This window comes from Panthera tigris, chromosome B2 (genome assembly GCF_018350195.1).
Source record: "Panthera tigris isolate Pti1 chromosome B2, P.tigris_Pti1_mat1.1, whole genome shotgun sequence".
Taxonomy (NCBI): domain Eukaryota; kingdom Metazoa; phylum Chordata; class Mammalia; order Carnivora; family Felidae; genus Panthera; species Panthera tigris.
The window spans coordinates 130,589,352-130,609,280 of record NC_056664.1 but is presented as its reverse complement, the minus strand read 5'-3'; the positions used below and the strand labels follow the sequence as shown (position 1 = coordinate 130,609,280).

At 35.1% G+C, this 19,929-nt stretch overlaps 1 protein-coding gene across 3 annotated transcripts in view; it reads left to right on the top strand.

Moving 5' to 3' along the window:
• Nucleotides 1-19,929, top strand: part of SHPRH (SNF2 histone linker PHD RING helicase) — a 95,064-nt gene that overhangs the window by 22,679 nt on the left and 52,456 nt on the right. For all 3 annotated transcript variants that reach the window (XM_007093724.3, XM_042987273.1, XM_042987274.1), the window contains exons 10-14: nucleotides 2,329-2,580; nucleotides 3,406-3,484; nucleotides 7,024-7,187; nucleotides 7,298-7,554; nucleotides 8,710-8,831. In XM_007093724.3, coding sequence (XP_007093786.2) covers nucleotides 2,329-2,580; nucleotides 3,406-3,484; nucleotides 7,024-7,187; nucleotides 7,298-7,554; nucleotides 8,710-8,831 — 874 coding nt within the window. The remainder of the gene's footprint in view (nucleotides 1-2,328; nucleotides 2,581-3,405; nucleotides 3,485-7,023; nucleotides 7,188-7,297; nucleotides 7,555-8,709; nucleotides 8,832-19,929) is intronic.

Genomic DNA, 19,929 nt, shown 5'->3' with positions numbered 1-19,929 from the left:
TTTTAATCGATTTTTTTTTTTTTTTTTTGGTGTTGAGCTCTGTAAGTTCTTTATATATTTTGAATATTGGCTAATATCCCCTAAATGGATAGATCACTTGCATATGTCTTTTCCCATCTACTAGATTGCCTTTTAATTTTGATGGTGTTCTTTGCTATGCAAAATCTTTTTTATTTTCACTGGTCCTAGCAGTTTACTTCTGTTTTTGTTTCCTTTGCCCAAGGAGACATATCTGTAAATATTTGGCTAAGGCCAGCATCTGAAAGTTGACTGCCTATGTTTTCTTTTAGGAATTTTATGGCTTCACATCTCACATTTAGACTTTTATTCCATTTTGAGTTAATTTTTGTATGGTGTAAGAAAGTGGCTCACTTTTATTCTTTGGCATATAGTTGTCCAGTTTTCCCAGCACCATTTGTTATCTTTTCTCCATTGTACATTCTTGCCTTCTTTGTCATAGATTAATTAACTATATAAGCATCAGTTTATTTCTGGACTCTATCCTGTTCCATAGATCTGTGTATCTATTTTTGTGCTAGTGCCATATACTTGATTAGTACAGGCTTTGTAGTGTATCTTGATATCTGGGATTGTGATATTTCCAGTTCTGTTCTTTTTTTTTTTTTTTTTTAATTATTTTTTTTTAATGTTTATTTATTTTTGAGACAGAGATAGACAGAGCATGAACGGGAGAGGGTCAGAGAGAGGGAGACACAGAGTCTGAAACAGGCTCCAGGCTCTGAGCTGTCAGCACAGAGCCCAACGCGGGGCTCGAACTCACGGACCGCGAGATCATGACCTGAGCTGAAGTCGGCCGCTTAACCGACTGAGCCACCCAGGCGCCCCTCCAGTTCTGTTCTTCTTAAGATGGCTTTGGCTATTCAAGGTCTTCAGTGGTTCCATACCAATTTTAGGAATATATGTTCTCGTTCTATGAAAAAATGCTAATGGTATTGATAGGAATTGCATTGAATCTGTAGATTACTTTGGGTTCTATGGACATTTTAGCAATATTAATTTCTCCAGTTCATGAGCATGGTTTATCTTTCTATTTGTCATCTTCAATTTCTGTCACCAATTTCTTACAGTTTTCAGAGTATAGGTCTTTCACCTCCTTGGTTAAATTTATTCCTAGGTATTTTATTCTTTTTGGTATAACTGTAAATGGGATGATTTTCCTAATTTCTCTTTTTTATTAGTGTATAGAAGTATAACAGATTTCTGTACATTAATGTTATGTCCTACAACTTTACTAAATTCACTACTGGTTCTGATAGTTTTTAGGTAGAATATTTAGGGTTTTCTTTATATACTATTATGTCATCTGGTAATAGTGACAGGTTTTTCTTACCAATTTGGGTACCTTTTATTTCTTTTTCTTATCTGATTGTTGCAGCTAGGACTATTCAACTATGTTGCATAAAAGTGGTGAGAGTAGACATCCTTATCTTGTTCTTGACCCTAGAGGGAAAGCTTTCAGTTTTTCACTGTTGAGTACGATGTTAGCTATGGGTTTGTCATATATGGCCTTTACTATGTTGAGGTATGTTCCCTCTAAATCCATTTTGTTGAGTAATGTTAGTATTCTTCACTCCCTTTGTTCTTCCTTCCTTCTTTCCATACAAATATTATTTAAGGTGTTCAATATTTCATCTACTACCATAGATAGGGAGAGAGAACACAGTAATAAGTGAAACCTCCTCTTGGCCATTGAGGAGCTCAGTTTTGTTGGGTAGATAAACCTTGATTTGAATCTAGGCTCTGCAAGTTCTGAGCAAGTCACTTCATGTTTCTTATGTGTGGGATAGGAATAAAAGTAACCACTAATGAGATTGTTGCTGAAGATAGGAGATAAAGTACAGCATAGTGTCTGAAATATAAAAGGCATTCAGGAAATTATAGCTCTTCTTGTTCTACTTCTTCATACCTCTGTGCTTTTGTACCTACCTACCTACCTACCTACGTACCCTTAAGTCCTTTTCCCCTTTCTCCACCTGTGAGAACTCCTAAATGTTCTTTAAGAGCCAGCTCAAATTTTAACTCCTCTGAATTTACCTTCTCAGCCATAGCATTGGTCTTTCCACTGTGCTATCACTTTCACTTCTCTTACATGTCCCTTCATGATGCTTATGTTACCGGTCTTCTACCCTAACGTGGCTTTCTCTAGACACGTATCTAGACACGTGAGTCTAGATACACATGGAGTGTATCTCATGGCATGTTTTGTACTAAACTAAACAATGTAAAGAACTCAGTAAGGGTGTAAGAATGAATATTTCCATTATCTTTAATGAGCCTTTCTGCAGTAACTGTGTGATTGTTTCCTAGGTATATCAAGGAGTGAAGAAAGATGGTTTTTTACAGCCTCACTTTTTGGCTGAACAGGATATAGTTATCATTACCTATGATGTCCTTCGTTCAGAACTTAACTATGTAGATATTCCACATAGCAACAGTGAGGATGGGCGTCGTTTACGGAACCAGAAGCGCTATATGGCCATTCCCAGCCCCCTAGTAGCTGTGGAGTGGTGGAGGATCTGCCTTGATGAAGCCCAGATGGTTGAATGTCCTGCTGTAAAAGTGAGAATTTCTGCAGAATCTTCTGAGGGCTGGGGAGTAAAAAGAGGAAAGAGATTGAGGAAGTTGTCCATAAAAATATTAATAATCTAAGTGTAATTAACCTACAGTGTTGACATTGGCCAAAAGTTTGTTGCTAAACATAGTAATTTGCTTTTCTCTTGTGCTCTGAACTACATAACCCTCAGGAGTTATTTTGGTACCGTAGGAATTACTGCTTTATATGCAATGCCCATATGTATTTGAATAAGATGGCAATTTATGTGTGATGCAGATCAAAGTAAACTCTGTTTAGGGACTTCTGCTAGCATTTCTGCTAAGTGGAAAGTTCATCATGTAGGCTCTGATAACTTTGGGCCAAAGTTGACCTTTTTATCGGAGAGATCATATCATAACAGAAAATACTACTTTAGAAGATAGAGTTTGATTTAGCATTTGTTCATATGTCTTTATTCCATTTTCTTTGGCCACTTTGTAATCTGCACTCAATTTATGAATCTTATCTGTTAGTACATTGGTTCACATCTTAAGGATGGGTGGCGTTGGGGATGTCTCAGTCATTCAGGGAGCCTTTTCATTCTATACATACTTGAACTATTCTTCCTCTTTTGGGGAGGGCTCATGGCAGCCTTCTGCTAATGAGAACCACTGTACTAGAAGATGGCCCATTGAATATGACCTTCAACTTTGAGTGTGATAACTGTGAATAAGAGAGAGTGTGCCTGACCTGAAGCATAGCTTTTCACGGGCTATTCTCAGGAGTAAACATTCCTAATTTCCCCTGCCTTTTTTTCCTTCTCTTTTTATTGCATATTTCTCTCTCATTAGGCTGCAGAAATGGCTCAGCGCTTGAGTGGGATTAATCGCTGGTGTATCAGTGGCACTCCAGTACAGAGAGGATTGGAGGGTAATGTATGGTTTCTTCACATTTTGCCTATATTTGAAAAGCTTGCTTGTTTTTAGGAACAAGTATTTTCAGCCTTTGTTGAAATCCTTACGTAAGTGATTGTACATATATTTCACTCCTAGTAGTTTTAAGCGTTCATCTTTTTAAATGGAATTGGATGGTTTTTGTTTTTATGAGAATGGATAGATGGTGAGTAGTCCCATTGTCCTAAGGTGAACAGTCATTGTGCCCTCCTGAGCAGTGTAGATGCAGGTCTAAACTGAACTCAGAGCTCCAAAATGGTAGGTAGAAAACAGAAAGAAGGTAGCAAGAGAGAGAGAGGAGAAGGAAAAGATGCATAGTCACGATGTTGTAGTTGAAAATGAAAGTCTCATTGGTTTTCTTTTCGTGTTAGAGCAGGATTACTCAACCTTGGCCCCATTGACATTTGGGCCTGGATACTTCTTTTTTGTTGGGAGCTGTCCTCTGCGTCTTGGGATATTTAGCTTCTCCCACTAGATGGCAGTAGCACTTCTAAAACACAAATGTGTTTTAGACATTGCCTATTATCCCCTGGGGGACAAAATCATGCCACTCCACCTCCACCTCCATTGAGAACCACTGTGCTAGACTGATAGAGATAAACCAGATTTGATGATTTACTAATTAGCAACAACCAGAGATCTTGTGAATCCCAGGTTGACTACACACTGAGCAAGGACATGAGGCTAGGATATTTTCATTCCATAATTTGTGAGGCCTTTAGTATGTTTCTACAGGCAGGCTGAAATAAAGCCAGGTAGCAAGAACGCCTCCCTCTCCTCCCATCCTCCCCACTCCATGTCTATGTAATATACTTCTTTGTATAGTATACAAAGCACTGGTTTTCAGGATATACGAACCATGGTGACATACTGACTTTTCAGTTGTATGTCCATAAAGAAATGACATAAACATTCAAATTTTTATTTTCCTTATTTGCGAAGTAAGATGTTTTAAGATTAGTTATAATAAAGTATGAAAGCATTTAGCATGGCACCTGGCAGGTATTAAATATTCAGTGAGTGGTAGCTGCTTCCACTGCTGCTTTTGTTGTTCTTATTTCCCATTTATATATTTGTGTATTCATTTTAGCTTCTTCGAAAGTGTTGACTCTAAATTACTTAAGTACTTTGTAGTACATTTATTGGTTCATTTATTCTTTGTGAAGTATAATAAAAAAAAAAAAAAAAAAAAGACTCGGTTCCTGACCTTCTTGAGCTTACAGCTTAGAAGGGAAGATGTATTTATTAAGTACTTAAGACAAATGTTAAGACTGTAGTCAAGGTAACTTTAATGTATAAGATAAATGTAAAATTCAAACTATAATAGGCTTCAGAAAAGATGTCTCATTCTGTGACATCACATAATAGGGATGTCGAAGGAAGGGACAGCTGAGCCAGGATCTGAAATATTAATATGAGTTAAGTAAATAGGGAAGAATTCTCTATCGTAAAGGAAACAGAAAATACAAAGATGATCTGGCAGGAGGAGCATGGAAGGATATTAGTGTGGCTAGAATACAGAGAGCTGGAAAACTGGAAAACCCAGTAGATTGAATAGGTGGATATAGATCAGACCATGGAGGACTCTGTAGGCCATGATGAATAATTTTATTTGTTTATTTTCTTAAGAATAGTAGGAGCTATTGGAAAGATTTAAACAAAGTGGTTGGGTATCATCTCGTGGTTATATTTGGATTTCAAAAACTCAATCTATTTGCAGTGTAGAGAATGGTTTAGAAATGGGACAGAGTGGATACTAGGATCTCAGTTGGCTACAATAAGTAATCTAGGCAAGTTGATACTGACACCCTGAGTTTTAACTAGGATTGTCCTGAAGAAATGCAAAAAAGTGGATAAGAAAAAAATTAATAAGGCTTATTCAGTGATGGGGAGATGCCAGGACTTCGAAGTAGCATAACTCCATGTACAGTGACTGTATTTCCTAGTGAATAACACTAGAGGAGAAGCATGTTTGGGCAAAAAGAGTATGAATTTGATTTTGGCAAGTTGAGCTTGAGGCACTTTTGGGACCTCAAAGAAGAGATAGCACATAGGCAAATGGATTGATTTAACAGAAGTACAACTCCATTGATATCTGCATGTAGGCAGTATTTCTTTTTAGATGTTAATGGACTCTCAGAAAGTGTCAAAGTAACTTAATTCAACCTAAATATTTGTTAGGCATCTTCAGAATAAATGTTGTGGGTAGGGACATCACGTTTTTGGAAAAAAAATTTCATGGTTTCTAAAGAGAATATAGCCCAATGTGAACATGTTTAATGCAGAAAAATATTTAAAAAATTACACTGAGCCATAATCTTCATTTAAAGACATAACCACTATCCCAATCTTTTTTATATAAATGTTTGCATGTTTGTCCTCATACTGCATGCATAATTTTATACCTTTTTTTTCACTTAACATTATATTCTAAGCAATTTTTCATGTTTTAAAAATCCATCATAAATGCAAACACTGTAAGGTATAATGTTAAGTGAGCAAAACATGGACTATAATATTGGTTCCCCAATCATAAAACATACAAGTACAACGAAGTAAATCTAACAAACACAAGGCCTGTTGGATTAGAAGAAGATCAGTTTTATCTTAAATACCATACAGTTTCCCTCATATGTGGAATTTGAGAAACAAAACAGATGAACATAGGGGAAGGAGGGAAACTAAGGAAGGGCTGAAGCAAACCATAACTATAGAGAACAAACTGAGGGTCGAGGGAGGGAGGGAGGTGGGTGAGGAGATGGGCTAGATGAGTGATGCACATTAAGGAGGGCCCTTGTTGTGATGAACACCAGGTGTTATATGTAAGTGAATCACTAAATTCTCCTAAAACGAGTATTTTTTGCTAACTAGAATTTAAATAAAAATTTGAAAAAAAAAGGAAAAGAAAGGTTTTGTCTTACGGAGAGTACTATATGATTTATTTAATCATTTCTTTATTTGAGTCATTTTTATTCTATATGTTGTTGGCATGAATGTCACTGTGTGGATTAATCTTGTCTCTAGTTTTTTATTATGGTTTTAGTCTTATTTCCCAAAAGTAGAATTACTAGACCAAAAAATGTAATGAATATTGGATCAGTGAATATTCTTCATATCACCTATGTCATTCAGACTTCTTTCCTAATCCAGCAAGCCTTAAATCCAGTAGTCTCATGAGAGTGCCTGATTCTTCTTATGTATCTCTTGATCAGGTGCACACAAGTGAGTCATTTTCTAGTTTTACTTCTGATGGAAATTTCAGACTTTTGGATTAAATACGAGGTTTGTAGAATGGTTACACATTTTAGCTCCTAACACAAAACCTAGTGCAATATCAACAAACGTAAGTCAAAGTGGAATTAACTTTCAGATTCAAGAGTCTATACAATCTGCGTTTTAATTCATGGAAAGTACTATGTGCTGTGTAATATCTATGAAAGCGGTTATTCAAAATAGTAATGTAGAAATATAGAAACAGTTATTCTCAATGTGTTGTTGTTTTTTTTTTCTTCTCAGATCTTTTTGGGTTGGTGGTCTTTCTTGGTATTGAACCTTACTGTGTCAAACACTGGTGGGTTCGACTTCTCTATCGCCCTTACTGCAGGAAGAATCCTCAGCTCCTCTACAGCTTTATTGCCAAGATACTATGGAGGTCTGCAAAGAAAGATGTGATTGACCAAGTCAGTAGCATAAGTTTTTACTGATTAAGGACATTACAAGAAAAGGGAAGCGAGAGCTGGGATGGAAAGTTAAATTTTCAGGTGAAATCCTTTTTTTCTTCTCCCTACAGATCCAGATACCCCCTCAGACAGAAGAAGTCCACTGGCTTCACTTTTCTCCAGTGGAAAGACATTTCTATCACCGCCAGCATGAAGTGTGCTGCCAGGATGCAGTAGTAAAGCTCAGGAAGATTTCTGACTGGGCACTGAAGCTCAGCAGCCTGGACCGAAGGACGGTCACCTCCATTCTGTATCCACTGCTGAGGCTCAGGCAGGCCTGCTGCCACCCACAGGCCGTTCGTGGGGAGTTTTTGCCACTCCAGAAAAGGTTTTGTTTTCAATTTCCTTACACTGCAATTGACACTATATTAGTGATAGACAGTGTTTAAGCTATTAGCTTTCTAGCCCCCAGTTTCATTCAGGGTCTTATAAATGAGCTGTTGTCAGTTATTTTTAGCAGTGAGGTTTTTCTTTGGCATGAACCCCATTTATGAAAGAGAGCCACATTCTCAAAATTATTTTCATGGTTTTAAACATTTCTTTTAAAGTTAGGACTATTTGGGGGTTTTATTGTTTTATTCTGTTTTTTTGTTTTGTTTTGTGTATTTTTTGCTGCACTTCAGATATGAAAGGCTTTTGTTCTTATTCTAATTTTTTGTTCCTACATCAGGGACTTAACTGAATTAGATTACTATATTTTCTTTGTAATTTGTGTCCACAGTATCTAGTCCACTGTTATCCCAGAAATTGTTTGTTCATCAGTCTGTGACTCAGCAACTGGTGTGTTTTGTTTTGTTTTGTTTTGTTTTGTTTTGTTTTGTTTTGTTTTAGCACCTGGTGTTAAAAAGATAAGGTGTTATTAAAAATATATAGAAAGAGGAATTATATTTTTGTCTTTGCCTTTAAGCAGTTTATAGACAAATAAGGGAAATGACAAAGATTAGTGATTCCTATAAAATAAGGCAAACCTACTTCATAAGAGGTACTTATACATGGCTGTAGACAGTTAGAATATGGAAATAATTTCTATATAAATAGTTAACGTTAGACAGCCTTTTGGCAGCAATGGCATTGGATCTGATCCTTGAAGAATCCTCATTTTTTTTACAGATAAAAAAAAATTCAGGCTTATGGAGATTCATTAAATTATAATGCTAGAGATTCAGACTTAATCTTATCTTCTAACACCCATACTGTTTCAAACATATCGTGTTGGTACTTCATATTTTGGGAAGATTTTTCTACTTCGCTTCTCCATTGACCTAACTGGGAAAAAGTAAAGGAGGATGGGATCAGGTAATAGAATGCTTGCCAGAATAGTAAGAGGCAATTGAGTTGAAAGTGACAGTGGTAAAATGGAAGTGGAAAGAAAGATCCCGAAGATATACAAAGACTCTGTAAGAGTCTGATACTCTTGATCTTATGTGATGTAATATTGGCACTTAGGATTTTCTCTTCAGGAACAATCTACCTTTTCTTTTAGCACCATGACAATGGAAGAGCTGCTAACATCTCTACAGAAGAAATGTGGAACAGAGTGTGAAGAAGCACATCGGCAACTAGTCTGCGCTCTCAATGGCTTAGCAGGCATCCACATCATTAAAGGTAGAAGGTGATTGTTTTGTTATCTCTGATTCTTCTAAATACTTAATGAGGCAGATTAGGTAGAGTAGAAATTAAAATCCCCCAAGGAAGGCATTCTTATACACTACTGATCTTAGTTTAGGTAGGCTCAACCTAATGGAGAGCACTTGTGCAGAACATTTGAAACACCTTCAAAGTTTGCGTATGCTTTCACCATACATTTCCACTTGTAGAAGTTTGTTGTTGTTTGGGAAAGGATGTAAACAAAGATTTGGCAATAAATTATTCACCTTAGTCTATAGTAGTGAACAACTGAAAATGAGTAAAATACCTAGAAATAGAAGAATGGTTGAATTCTGACATTCAAGGGAATGCTAGTCATCAATTGACAAAATAAAATTATTTGTAAATTCATTCTTTCATCAAATATTAGCATGTCTGCTCTGCACCAGGTATGATCTCAGTACTAAAGATAATAGAGTAAAGCAAAGTAAGTCTTTGATCTTTTGGACCTTAAATTCTTAGCAAGGAGAGATAGACAAATACACACACACAATGTGTATGGATATAGTTATGGTGTTATACATCATACACAAAATTTAAGCACATTAATAGAGAATCTTTTATTTCTTTTCTTTTTTTAATTTTTTTTTTAACGTTTATTTATTTTTTTGAGACAGAGAGAGACAGAGCATGAACGGGGGAGGGTCAGAGAGAGGGAGACACAGAATCTGAAACAGGCTCCAGGCTCTGAGCTGTCAGCACAGAGCCCGACGCGGGGCTCGAACTCACGGACCACGAGATCATGACCTGAGCCGAAGTCGGTCGCTCAACCGACCCCTGAGAATCTTTTATTTCATGGAAAGCTATTTAATTGGTATTTCCCATCTCTGAGGGATACTGTTTTTTATTGCCTAACATCCGGTGTCTTATAGTCTATTATTTCATATATTTTGTACGTTTCAGAAAGGAGGGTAAATTCATTCTCTCATTTTGTAATGGCCAGAAGCAGCATATCAGTGGTTACATTAAATGCAATGGTCTAAATGCCCCAATTAGAGATTTTCAAGATGGATATTTAAAAAAAACAGTATCTAATAATACACTATCTACATGAAACCCTCTTTTTATTTAAAGATACAAATGTAACAGGATGAAAAATGATATGCTATATTAACACTAATCAAAAAAAGCTGGAGTGATTATATTACTGCCAGGCAAAGAGTATTACCAAGGATATAGTGTTATTTTATCACTGGAAAATAAACCTAAATGTTTATGCACTTAAAAGCAACGCTTAGGGGCTCCTGGGTAGTTGCTCAGTGTATTGAACATCTGACTTCGGCTCAGGTCATCATCTCACGGTTCATGAGTTCAGGCTCCACTTCGGGCTCTGTCTGACAGCTCAAAGCCTGGAGCCTGCTTCGGATTCTGTGTCTCCCTCTCTCTCTCTCTGCCCCTCCCCTGCTCATGCTCGCTCACTCTCTCTCTCTCTCTCTCAAAAATGAATAAACTTAAAAATAATTTTTTTAAGAAAACAAAAAGCAAGGCTTAAAAGTAAATAAAACACAAACTGATACAACTATAATTGGAAATAGACAAATTCATTACTATAGTCCAAGATTTCAACATCCTTCTTCCAATTATTGATAGAACAAGAAGACAGAAAATAAGAGGCATGGAAAACTCAACAGTAGCAACTAATTGACATAGTCAACAGTTATAGAACACTTTACCCCACCAAAGAATACACATTCTTTTCAAGTGCACATGGTATGTTTACCGAGACAGAGCATGTTCTGGGCTATAAAACAATTCAGCCAATTTAAGAGCATTCAAGTCTTGAGGCGCCTGAGTGACTTAGTCAGTTAAGCATCCATCTCTTGATTTTTGGCTCAGGTCATGATCTCACGGCTCATGAGTTTGAGCCCCGCATTGCATTGAGCCCTCTTGGGATTCTCTTTCTCTTTCTCTTTCTCTCTCTCTGTCACTCTCACTCTCACTCTCTAACTCTCTCCTCTCTTCACTCTTCTCTCTCTCTCTGCCTCTCCCCTGCTCACTCTCTCTCACACTCCCTTTCAAAATAAATAAACATTAAAAAAAATTAAAAGGATTCAAATCTTAAAAAGTACATTCTCTGACCATAATGGAATTAAATTAGGTATCAAAGATAACTGGAAAGTCCCCAAATAATTTGAAACTAATTAAAATAATTCTGAGTAACCCTTGGGTTAAAGAATAAATCAAAAGGGAAACTGGCAAATATTTTCAAGTGAATTAAAATGAAAACATCAAGAGCTGTGGAATCTTGTTCAGTGATTAAAGAGAAATTTATAGGACTGAATACTAACTTAGGAAAAAAGTTGTACGTCATTGACCTCAGCTGATACCTAATTAAGAAACTAAAAAAAGAAAAGCAAATGAAATACCAAGTCAGGAAAAGACAGAAAATAATAAAGATCAATGCAGGAATCAATTAAAAAGAAAACAAAACCAGTAAAAAGAGACCATGAAATCAAAAGCTGATTATTTGAGATCAGTGGGAAGTTATAATCCTCTAGTCAAACTGTTTAGGAAAAAAGAAAAGACGCAGATTACTGTTAGTAGGAATCAGGAATGAGACAGGCAACATCACTACAGAGTCTACAGATCTTTAAAAAATTGTGAAGGAATCTTATGTACAACTTTATGCCAGAAATTTGACAACTTACATATATGAACAAGTGCTTTAGAAGACACAAATTCCCAAAACCAACTCAATAAGAAATAGATAACCTAGATAACCTGCATAGCCCTGTATCTATTCAAGAAATTAATTTTACTGTTAAAAAACTTAACCACAAAGTGAATTCTAGATGACTAGAAGCCCAGGTGACTTCCTTGGTCAATTCTACCAAACATTTAAGGAAGAAATAATATCAAATCCATATAAGCTCTTCTATAATATTAAAAAGGAAAAAATAATTTTCAACTTACTTTGAGGCACCAGTATCCTGATTACAAAACTAGAGACCAGTGTCACTCAAGAACATAGATAGAAAATTCTTTAAAAATTTTTAACAAAGTGAATCTAACAATATATTAAAAAAAAAGTACTACTTTATGACAAAGTAGAATTTATTCTGGGAATGCAAGACTGGTTTACTATTTAAAAATTAATTACCGTTCCCTATCAAAGTAACACCAGCATTCTTCACAGAGCTAGAACAAATAATCCTAAAATTTGTATGGAACCAGAAAAGACCCCAAATAGCCAAAGCAATCTTGAAAAAGAAAACCAAAGCAGGAGGCATCACAATCCCAGACTTCAGGCTATACTACAAAGCTGTAATCATCAAGACAGTATGATACTGGTACAAGAACAGACACTCAGATCAATGGAACAGAATAGAAAACTAGAAATGGACCCACAAACGTATGGCCAACTAATCTTTGATAAAGCAGGAAAGAATATCCAATGGAATAAAGATGGTCTCTTCAGCAAGTGGTGCTGGGAAAACTGGACAGCGACATGCAGAAGAATGAACCTGGACCACTTTCTTACACCAGACACACAAAAAAAAACCTCAAAATGGATGAAAGACCTCAGTGTAAGACAGAAAGCCATCAAAATCCTTGAGAAAGCAGGCAAAAACCTCTTTGATCTTGGCCACAGCAACTTCTTACTCAACACGTCTCCGTAAGCAAGGGAAACAAAAGCAAAAATGAACTACTGGGACCTCATCAAAATAAGCTTCTGCACAGCAGAGGAAACAATTAGCAAAACTAAAAGGCAGCCGACAGAATGGGAGAAGTTATTTGCAAATGACATATCAGATAAAAGGTTAGTATCCAAAATCTATAAAGAACTTATCAAACTCAATACCCAAAAAACAAATAATCCAGTGAACAAATGGGCAAAAGACATGAATAGACACTTCTCCAAGGAAGACATCCAGATGGCCAACTGACACATGAAAAAATGCTCAACACCACTCGTCATCAGGGAAATACAAATCAAATCCACAATGAAATACCACCTTATACCTGTCAGAATGGCTAACATTAACAACTCAGGCAACAACAGATGTTGGCGAGGATGCGGAGAAAGAGGATCTCTTTTGCATTGTTGGTGGCAATGCAAGCTGGTGCAGCCACTCTGGAAAACAGTATGGAGGTTCCTCAAAAATCTAAAAATAGAACTACCCTACGACCCAGCAATTGCACTACTAGACATTTATCCATGGGATACAGGTGTGCTGTTTCGTAGGGACACATGCACCCCCATGTTTATTGCAGCACTATCAATAATAGCCAAAGTATGGAAGGAGCCCAAATGTCCATCCATGGATGAACGGATAAAGAAGATGTGGTATATCTATACAATGGAGTATTACTCAGCAATCAAAAGGAATGAAATCTTGCCATTTGCAACTACATGGATAGAACTGGAGGGTATTACGCTAAGTGAAATTAGAGAAAGACAAAAATCATATGACTTCACTCATATGAGGACTTTAAGAGACAAAACAGATGAACATAAGGGAAGGGAGACAAAAATAAAAACAGGGAGGGGGACAAAACAGAAAAGACTCATAAACATGGAGAACAAACTGAGGGTTACTGGAGGGATTGTGGGAGGGGGATGGGCTCAATGGGTAAGGGGCATTAAGGAATCTCCTGAAATCATTGTTTCACTATATGCTAATTAATTTGGATGTAAAATTTTAAAAATTAAAAATAAAATTTAAAAAAATTAACATGATTCACGAAATTAACTGAGAAGGAAAAACTTTGTGAGCCTCAATAAATGTAGGAAAAGAATTTGATAAAATGCAACATCCATTCCTGAAAAAAACTTTCTGCAATCTAGAAATCAAAGATAACTTTCTCACTTTGTTAAAAGGCATCTCTGAAAAATCTATAGCTAATGTTATACTTAAAGGTTGAAAACTGAATGTTTTCTAAGATCATGAACAAGTCAAGAATGTCCCATCACCATTTCTGTTCAACACATTACCTGAATTCTCTCCAGTGCTGCAAGACAAAAGAAATAAAAGTTACCAGTTTGAATAGGAAAAGTAAATCAAACTGTCTTTATTTGCTAATATGATTATCCATGTAGGAAAATTACTAGAACTAATAAGTGAGTTCTGCAAAGTTGCATTATACAAGATTAGTATATAAAAACTGATTTTATTCCTATATGCTAGGAATGAATAATTAGAAATTACGATGATACTGTTCATAGTAGTATCAAAAAAATATGAGATACTTAAGCATCAGCTTGAAAAGAGATGTGTAAGATGTTTACAAAAGTCACAAAAACACTGAAAATTACAAACATTGCTGAGAGAAATTAAAGAACACCTAATTATACCATGTTTGTGGATCAGAAAACTCTTTATTGTTAAGACTAATTCATCCTAAATTGATACATAGTTAATGCAATCAGAATTTTCCAGTCAAAATTTTAACAGGCTATTTTATAGCAGGTGACAGGATGATTCTGAAATTCACCTAGCCAGAACAACTTGAGAAAAGAAAAAAGTTTGAAGATTTATGCTACCTGAGTCAAGACATATTTTAAAACTACAATAATCAAGACAGTGTGACATAGGCATAAAGATAGGCAAGTAGACCAATGGACCAGAATAGAGTCCAGAAATAGTCCCACTTATTTATGTTCATTTGATTTTTCCACAAAGATGCAAAGGTATTTCAGTGGAGAAAAGTTAATATTTTCAGTAAATAGTGCTGGAACAATTAGATATCCATACTCAAAAAATAAAACTTTAACGTTGCATTGTATAAACAGTTCATAATACAGAAGATATGAAACAAATTAAAAATTCAAACTATAAAACTTAGAGAAAAACACAAAGGATAAAAAAATTATGACTTGGGATTAGGTAAAGATTGATAGATTGGTAAACACCAAAAGTACAATCCATAAAAGAAAACATTGATATATTTATCTTCATCAAAATTAATAAACTCAACTCCTCAAAAAGCATTTTTTTTTTATAAAAATTTTTTTTTAATGTTTGTTTATTTTAGAGACAGAGAGAGCCAGAGACAGAATCTGAAGTAGGTTGCAGGCTCTGACTGTCAGCACAGAGCCTGACACGGGGCTCGAACCCACGAACCATGAGATCATGACCTTAGCCAAAGTTGGACACTTAATGGACAGAGCCACCCAGGCACCCCACAAAAGGCATTCTTAAGAAAATAAAAAGATAGGGGCTCCTGGGTAGCCCAGTTGGTTAAGCAACCGACTTTGGCTCATGTCATGATCTCATGATTCAGTTCCTGATTTAGAGCCCCACGTTGGGCTCTTTGCTGTCAGCATAGAATCTGCTTCGGATCATCTGTCCCTGTCCCTCTGTTTGCCCCTTCCCCGTGCTTGCTGTCTCTCTCTCAAAAATAAATCAAAATAAGTAAAGATTAAAAAAAAGAAAGAAAAAGAAAGAAAGAAAAGATAAGGCATTGAATAGAGAAAATATTTGCAAATCACATATCTGAGAAAGGACTTCTATTCTGAATATGAAAAGAACTCTTAAAAACCAATAATAGAAAGCAGCCCAATGCAAATAGACAAAGTGTTTGAACAGAGACTTCAGTGAATATATAGAGATGCCAAATAAAACATAGGAAAAGGTAGATATTCATCATCATTAGTCATTAGGTACATGCACATTCAAACCACAAGAACACCCTTATATGCCTTTATTAAGATGGCTTAAATTAAACAGATCACATGTTGGCAAGGATGTAGAAACAAGTGGAATTCTCATTCATACAGTGCTCTTGAGAATATAAAATTGTAAAATCAGCGTTCTATTTCAGTTACTCACTAGCCTCATTTCCATGACCTCAGCTTTTATACTAAACTTGCACTAAGCACAGTGCCTCTATCTTTGTGTTGGAAGCATTCATTCTTTGAGAAATTTATTCTAAATTTTTATGGTAATTTTTCTGGCTATCTAAACTAAAGTGTTATTTTTTTGCACCTGTAGTGAATCACTGAATATTCTGTTCAACAGAGTCTATTGTTATTAATCTGTTACTGTATTTGTAATATAAGATTGCATAGTTTTATAGCTTTTACACCATGACGTTTAAGAGCTTTCTTGTAAGTAATGAGAAAATTACTGATGTAAATGTGCCTTTTTACAAAACTACCTTTAAAACCTCTCTTATAGCTTTGGTTTAGATCATTTGATTTTATTCTCTCCAAAACTAAGTAGAATATAGTTCTTAAAATCATACAAGTATTTCATAATGGTCAGGTACAGTTTTAAGCACTTTTATAATTGAAGATATGTAAATGCTTCTTTATTTCTACCTTCCTCACAAAAGTCATGTATATAGCTCTTCACTGTTAGAACTAAAAAGGCATATTGGAATAAATTCCAATTCTTTTGACCTTCCCACAAAGATTGCTAATCAGTTAGTCTCTTTGAGTACACAGTCATGGAGAGAATTTACTATTTTTCTTGTTTACCTAATAAGACCTTAAAGAAATTAGTTGCCCAGAGAAATTTGTTTCTGTCTAATACAAGGAAATGTTCTAAGCCTCTTTGAACTGAGTGGTCTGTCTTTGGTTATTAGTTTTTCAGCATAACAGAACCAGCACTAGAAAGTGTCCCTTGTCCTGAATACTTGCGTAAAGTTCAGAAGACTCACAGAGGATGAGTAGAAGTAGCTCTAGACAAGAACTGTGAAAAAGATGGGCCTTCTTACTTGCTATAGTTTTTGCACTCTGAACTTAGGTATATTGTGCAAAGTTTATGGATCTCAGTTTCCTTATCGATAAAATACAGGTAGTACCACTCACTTAGCCCCCCTTGAAGTATTATTATTCTTAATGTGAAGTGTTGATGTACATTGGAAACTCGATAGAAACATAAATGAAGAGTGGTGTTAGTAACCATGGTAATATGAAGTAACCTCAGATTCTTACCGCTTCTCAACCTGTTCATATGCAGATTTTTATTATCAATAACTAATAACAGAAAAAAGACATTATTACATATTTCTTAAAAATTGTGCAAATATACTACATGCAACTTTATGTACAAATCTTCTCTCAAGGACATTGCCTGAGAAATACTTAATTTAGCTAGCAGTGTTTGCAAATCTGGATTTTCTCAAATTATTAATCATCACCATTATTGTCGTTGCCCTCTCAATTACTAAGTGTGCTTGTGATTATAGTTTTCCGGAATCGATCTAAAATCTTAAAACGATCAGTCCTTTAAAATGTGTAGTGAAAGAGTATCAGGCAGCGTTTTTGTTTTATTTTGTTCTTTTTAATTGAACCATAGTTGAAGCACGATGTTACACTAGTTTCAGGTGTATAACATAGTAATAGGATGGCTCTATATGTTATGCTGTGACCATCACAAGTGTAGCTACCATCTGTCACCATACGACTTTTTAATAGAAAAAAATTTTTTTCAAAAAATTTAACTTTCCTTTATTTCAGCTTAGAAGTAATTAGGCAAAAATTGGGAAATTATGTGTCCTACCTAATAATATTCTGGCACAGTCCCAAATTATTTGAGTGGGATAATTGTGACTAAAATCTACAGAATACTTGAGTGTCACATAAATACATAGGCCTCTTCTTAGAGATATGTGAATAATCAATGTACTATTTAAAATATTTTCAAGTCTTGGGGCGCCTGGGTGGCTCAGTCGGTTGAGCGTCCGACTTCAGCTCAGGTCATGATCTCGCCGTTCGTGAGTTCAAGCCCCGCGTCGGGCTCTGGGCTGATGGCTCAGAGCCTGGAGCCTGCTTCGGATTCTGTGTCTCCCTCTCTCTCTGCCCCTCCCCCGTTCATGCTCTGTCTCTCTCTGTCCCAAAAATAAATAAACGTTAAAAAAATTTTAAAAATAAATAAATAAATAAAATAAAATAAAATATTTTCAAGTCTTTAAAATCTAGCATCATATCTGAGAAATGATCACTTTCTATAAGCATTTTGTATTATACCTAACATCTTTAAGTATATATTGTTTTATCCTCATTATTGCCCAATGATTAAAGTATTATTCCCATTTCACATAAGAAAACTGGTATTCAGAAGGCTTAGGTGGTTTCTCAAGATTATGGCTAATAAACGACAGAGAATTTGCCCTGAATCTTTTGACTAAAAATTAATTTTTTATTATACTATGTCTGCTTGTTTATCAAATGGACATTTTAAACCTCAATATTATGCTATCTACAGTAAGTTGAAGCTCTTCATCAAAGATTTCTAAAGTCACTAATATATTACTTGCAGATTATCACAATAATAGAAATAAATTTCGTTTTCCCATCTTGATTCTAAAACTGCAATCATCATTTTATTCTATTTTTTTATGACTCAAGCTCAGAGAGTGAATGGATTTCTTCCCTTGGCCTCTTTTCTAGTTTACTTTTCAGATTTATTACCTTCTTTTCCCTGCTATGAAGTTATGTGTGGTAGAGGATTGTAAAAGGAATGATTCATCTGATTGTTTCTAAGCACTTATATGTAGCATTCTGGAAGGCTCAGTGTGCAGTGGGCTGTGAAGCAAAATACCAAGCTGAGGCCTAACGGGAGGTGTCTTACTGCTCTTTTCAAAAAGCTTCGACTGCATTCCCATTAGAGTTCTTTGTCTTTCTGTGCATGAAAACTTGGTTGATGAAGAGAAATTCCTATCAGAAAGTGCATTAATAAAGGTTATGTCCATTCTTAATTTAATTGTAATTAGTAATTACATTTACTACTTGTAGTTTCCGTTGCTTAATAGTAGTATATTAACCATTTTTGTAGGTAACATTACATATTTGACTTAGAGATTTAATATTTTCCAATATAGAAATCAGACAGTGGAGATCTGACTTCTAAAAGAAATCTGAAATTAAGTGCAAATTTGAGGGATTTGCTTATATTATATACAAATATGTATGATATACAGTGCATATTCTAAGGCCCTCACTGATCATGCTATTAAAAACGTGTTATTCCAACTTTGTACAGTATGTTTTCTGGACATATTTTTTGGAGAAAATTAGCTTGGCAAGTATCAAATTCAGTACTATTTAGTTTACTTAGAAAAGTTAGTGCCATCAAGTGGCAAAGAATGGGTATTTCTAAATTTGGTTTAAACTTGTATAACTTCTTGAACGTGCATATTTTTGGGTCTTTCCTAGAAAGCATTTTTTTTTTTTTAAGTTTATTTATTTTGAGACAGAGAGAGCAGGAGAGAGGCAGAGAGAGGGAGAGAGAGAATCCCAACCAGGCTCCGCACTGCCAGCACAGAGCCCATTGTGGGGCTTGAACTCATGAACCATGAGATCATGACCCGAGCTGACCAAGAGCAGACACTTAATGACTGAGCCACTCAGGCGCCCGAAAGCATATATTTTTTAAATGAACATTTTAAAAAGTATTATAGTGAATAGTTAAAATTCAACTGCTTGTATTATAGGCTAGCCACCTTTAAAAAGTATAGTAATTAAGAAAGAATTAAGTGAATTATTCTTTATAAATAATAGTATAAATACTAATAGAATCTTTTGCAGTCTTTTGAAAAGCTTCACAAGAATCTTCAAAACTAAAAAGAGAGAGCTTCTTGTGTGAAGATAATTGAGTGTTACTCCTACATTATAATGTGATAGTAATTTTGCAAAAATAATATTCTCCTTTATCAAAGTCAATAGAAATTGACTGTAAAATACTGTGAAATGTATGCTTTAGAAAACTTTGTATTTGGTAGCTTGTAGAACTAAGTATAAAGCAATGGTATAAAAGCAAATGTCTTGCACAACAATGTGAATGTACCTAATGCCACTAAACTGCATACTTAAAAATGGTTGATATGGTAAGTTTTATGTTAGGAATATTTTATCATAATAAGTATATATATTTATGTATATAATCAGATTTAACAAAAAGAGAACCAACATAATTTGTATATATATATAATATAAATATAATATGAAATATAATATAAATATAGTATTTATATATAATAATTTATATATATATATAAATATCTTACTGTGGCTGTGAACAAAGTCCTAAATCCATGATATTAATAAAACTAGTTTGCAGTGAAAAGAAAAGAATGTATGTGATGATTATGAAAAAAGTTTTCTCAG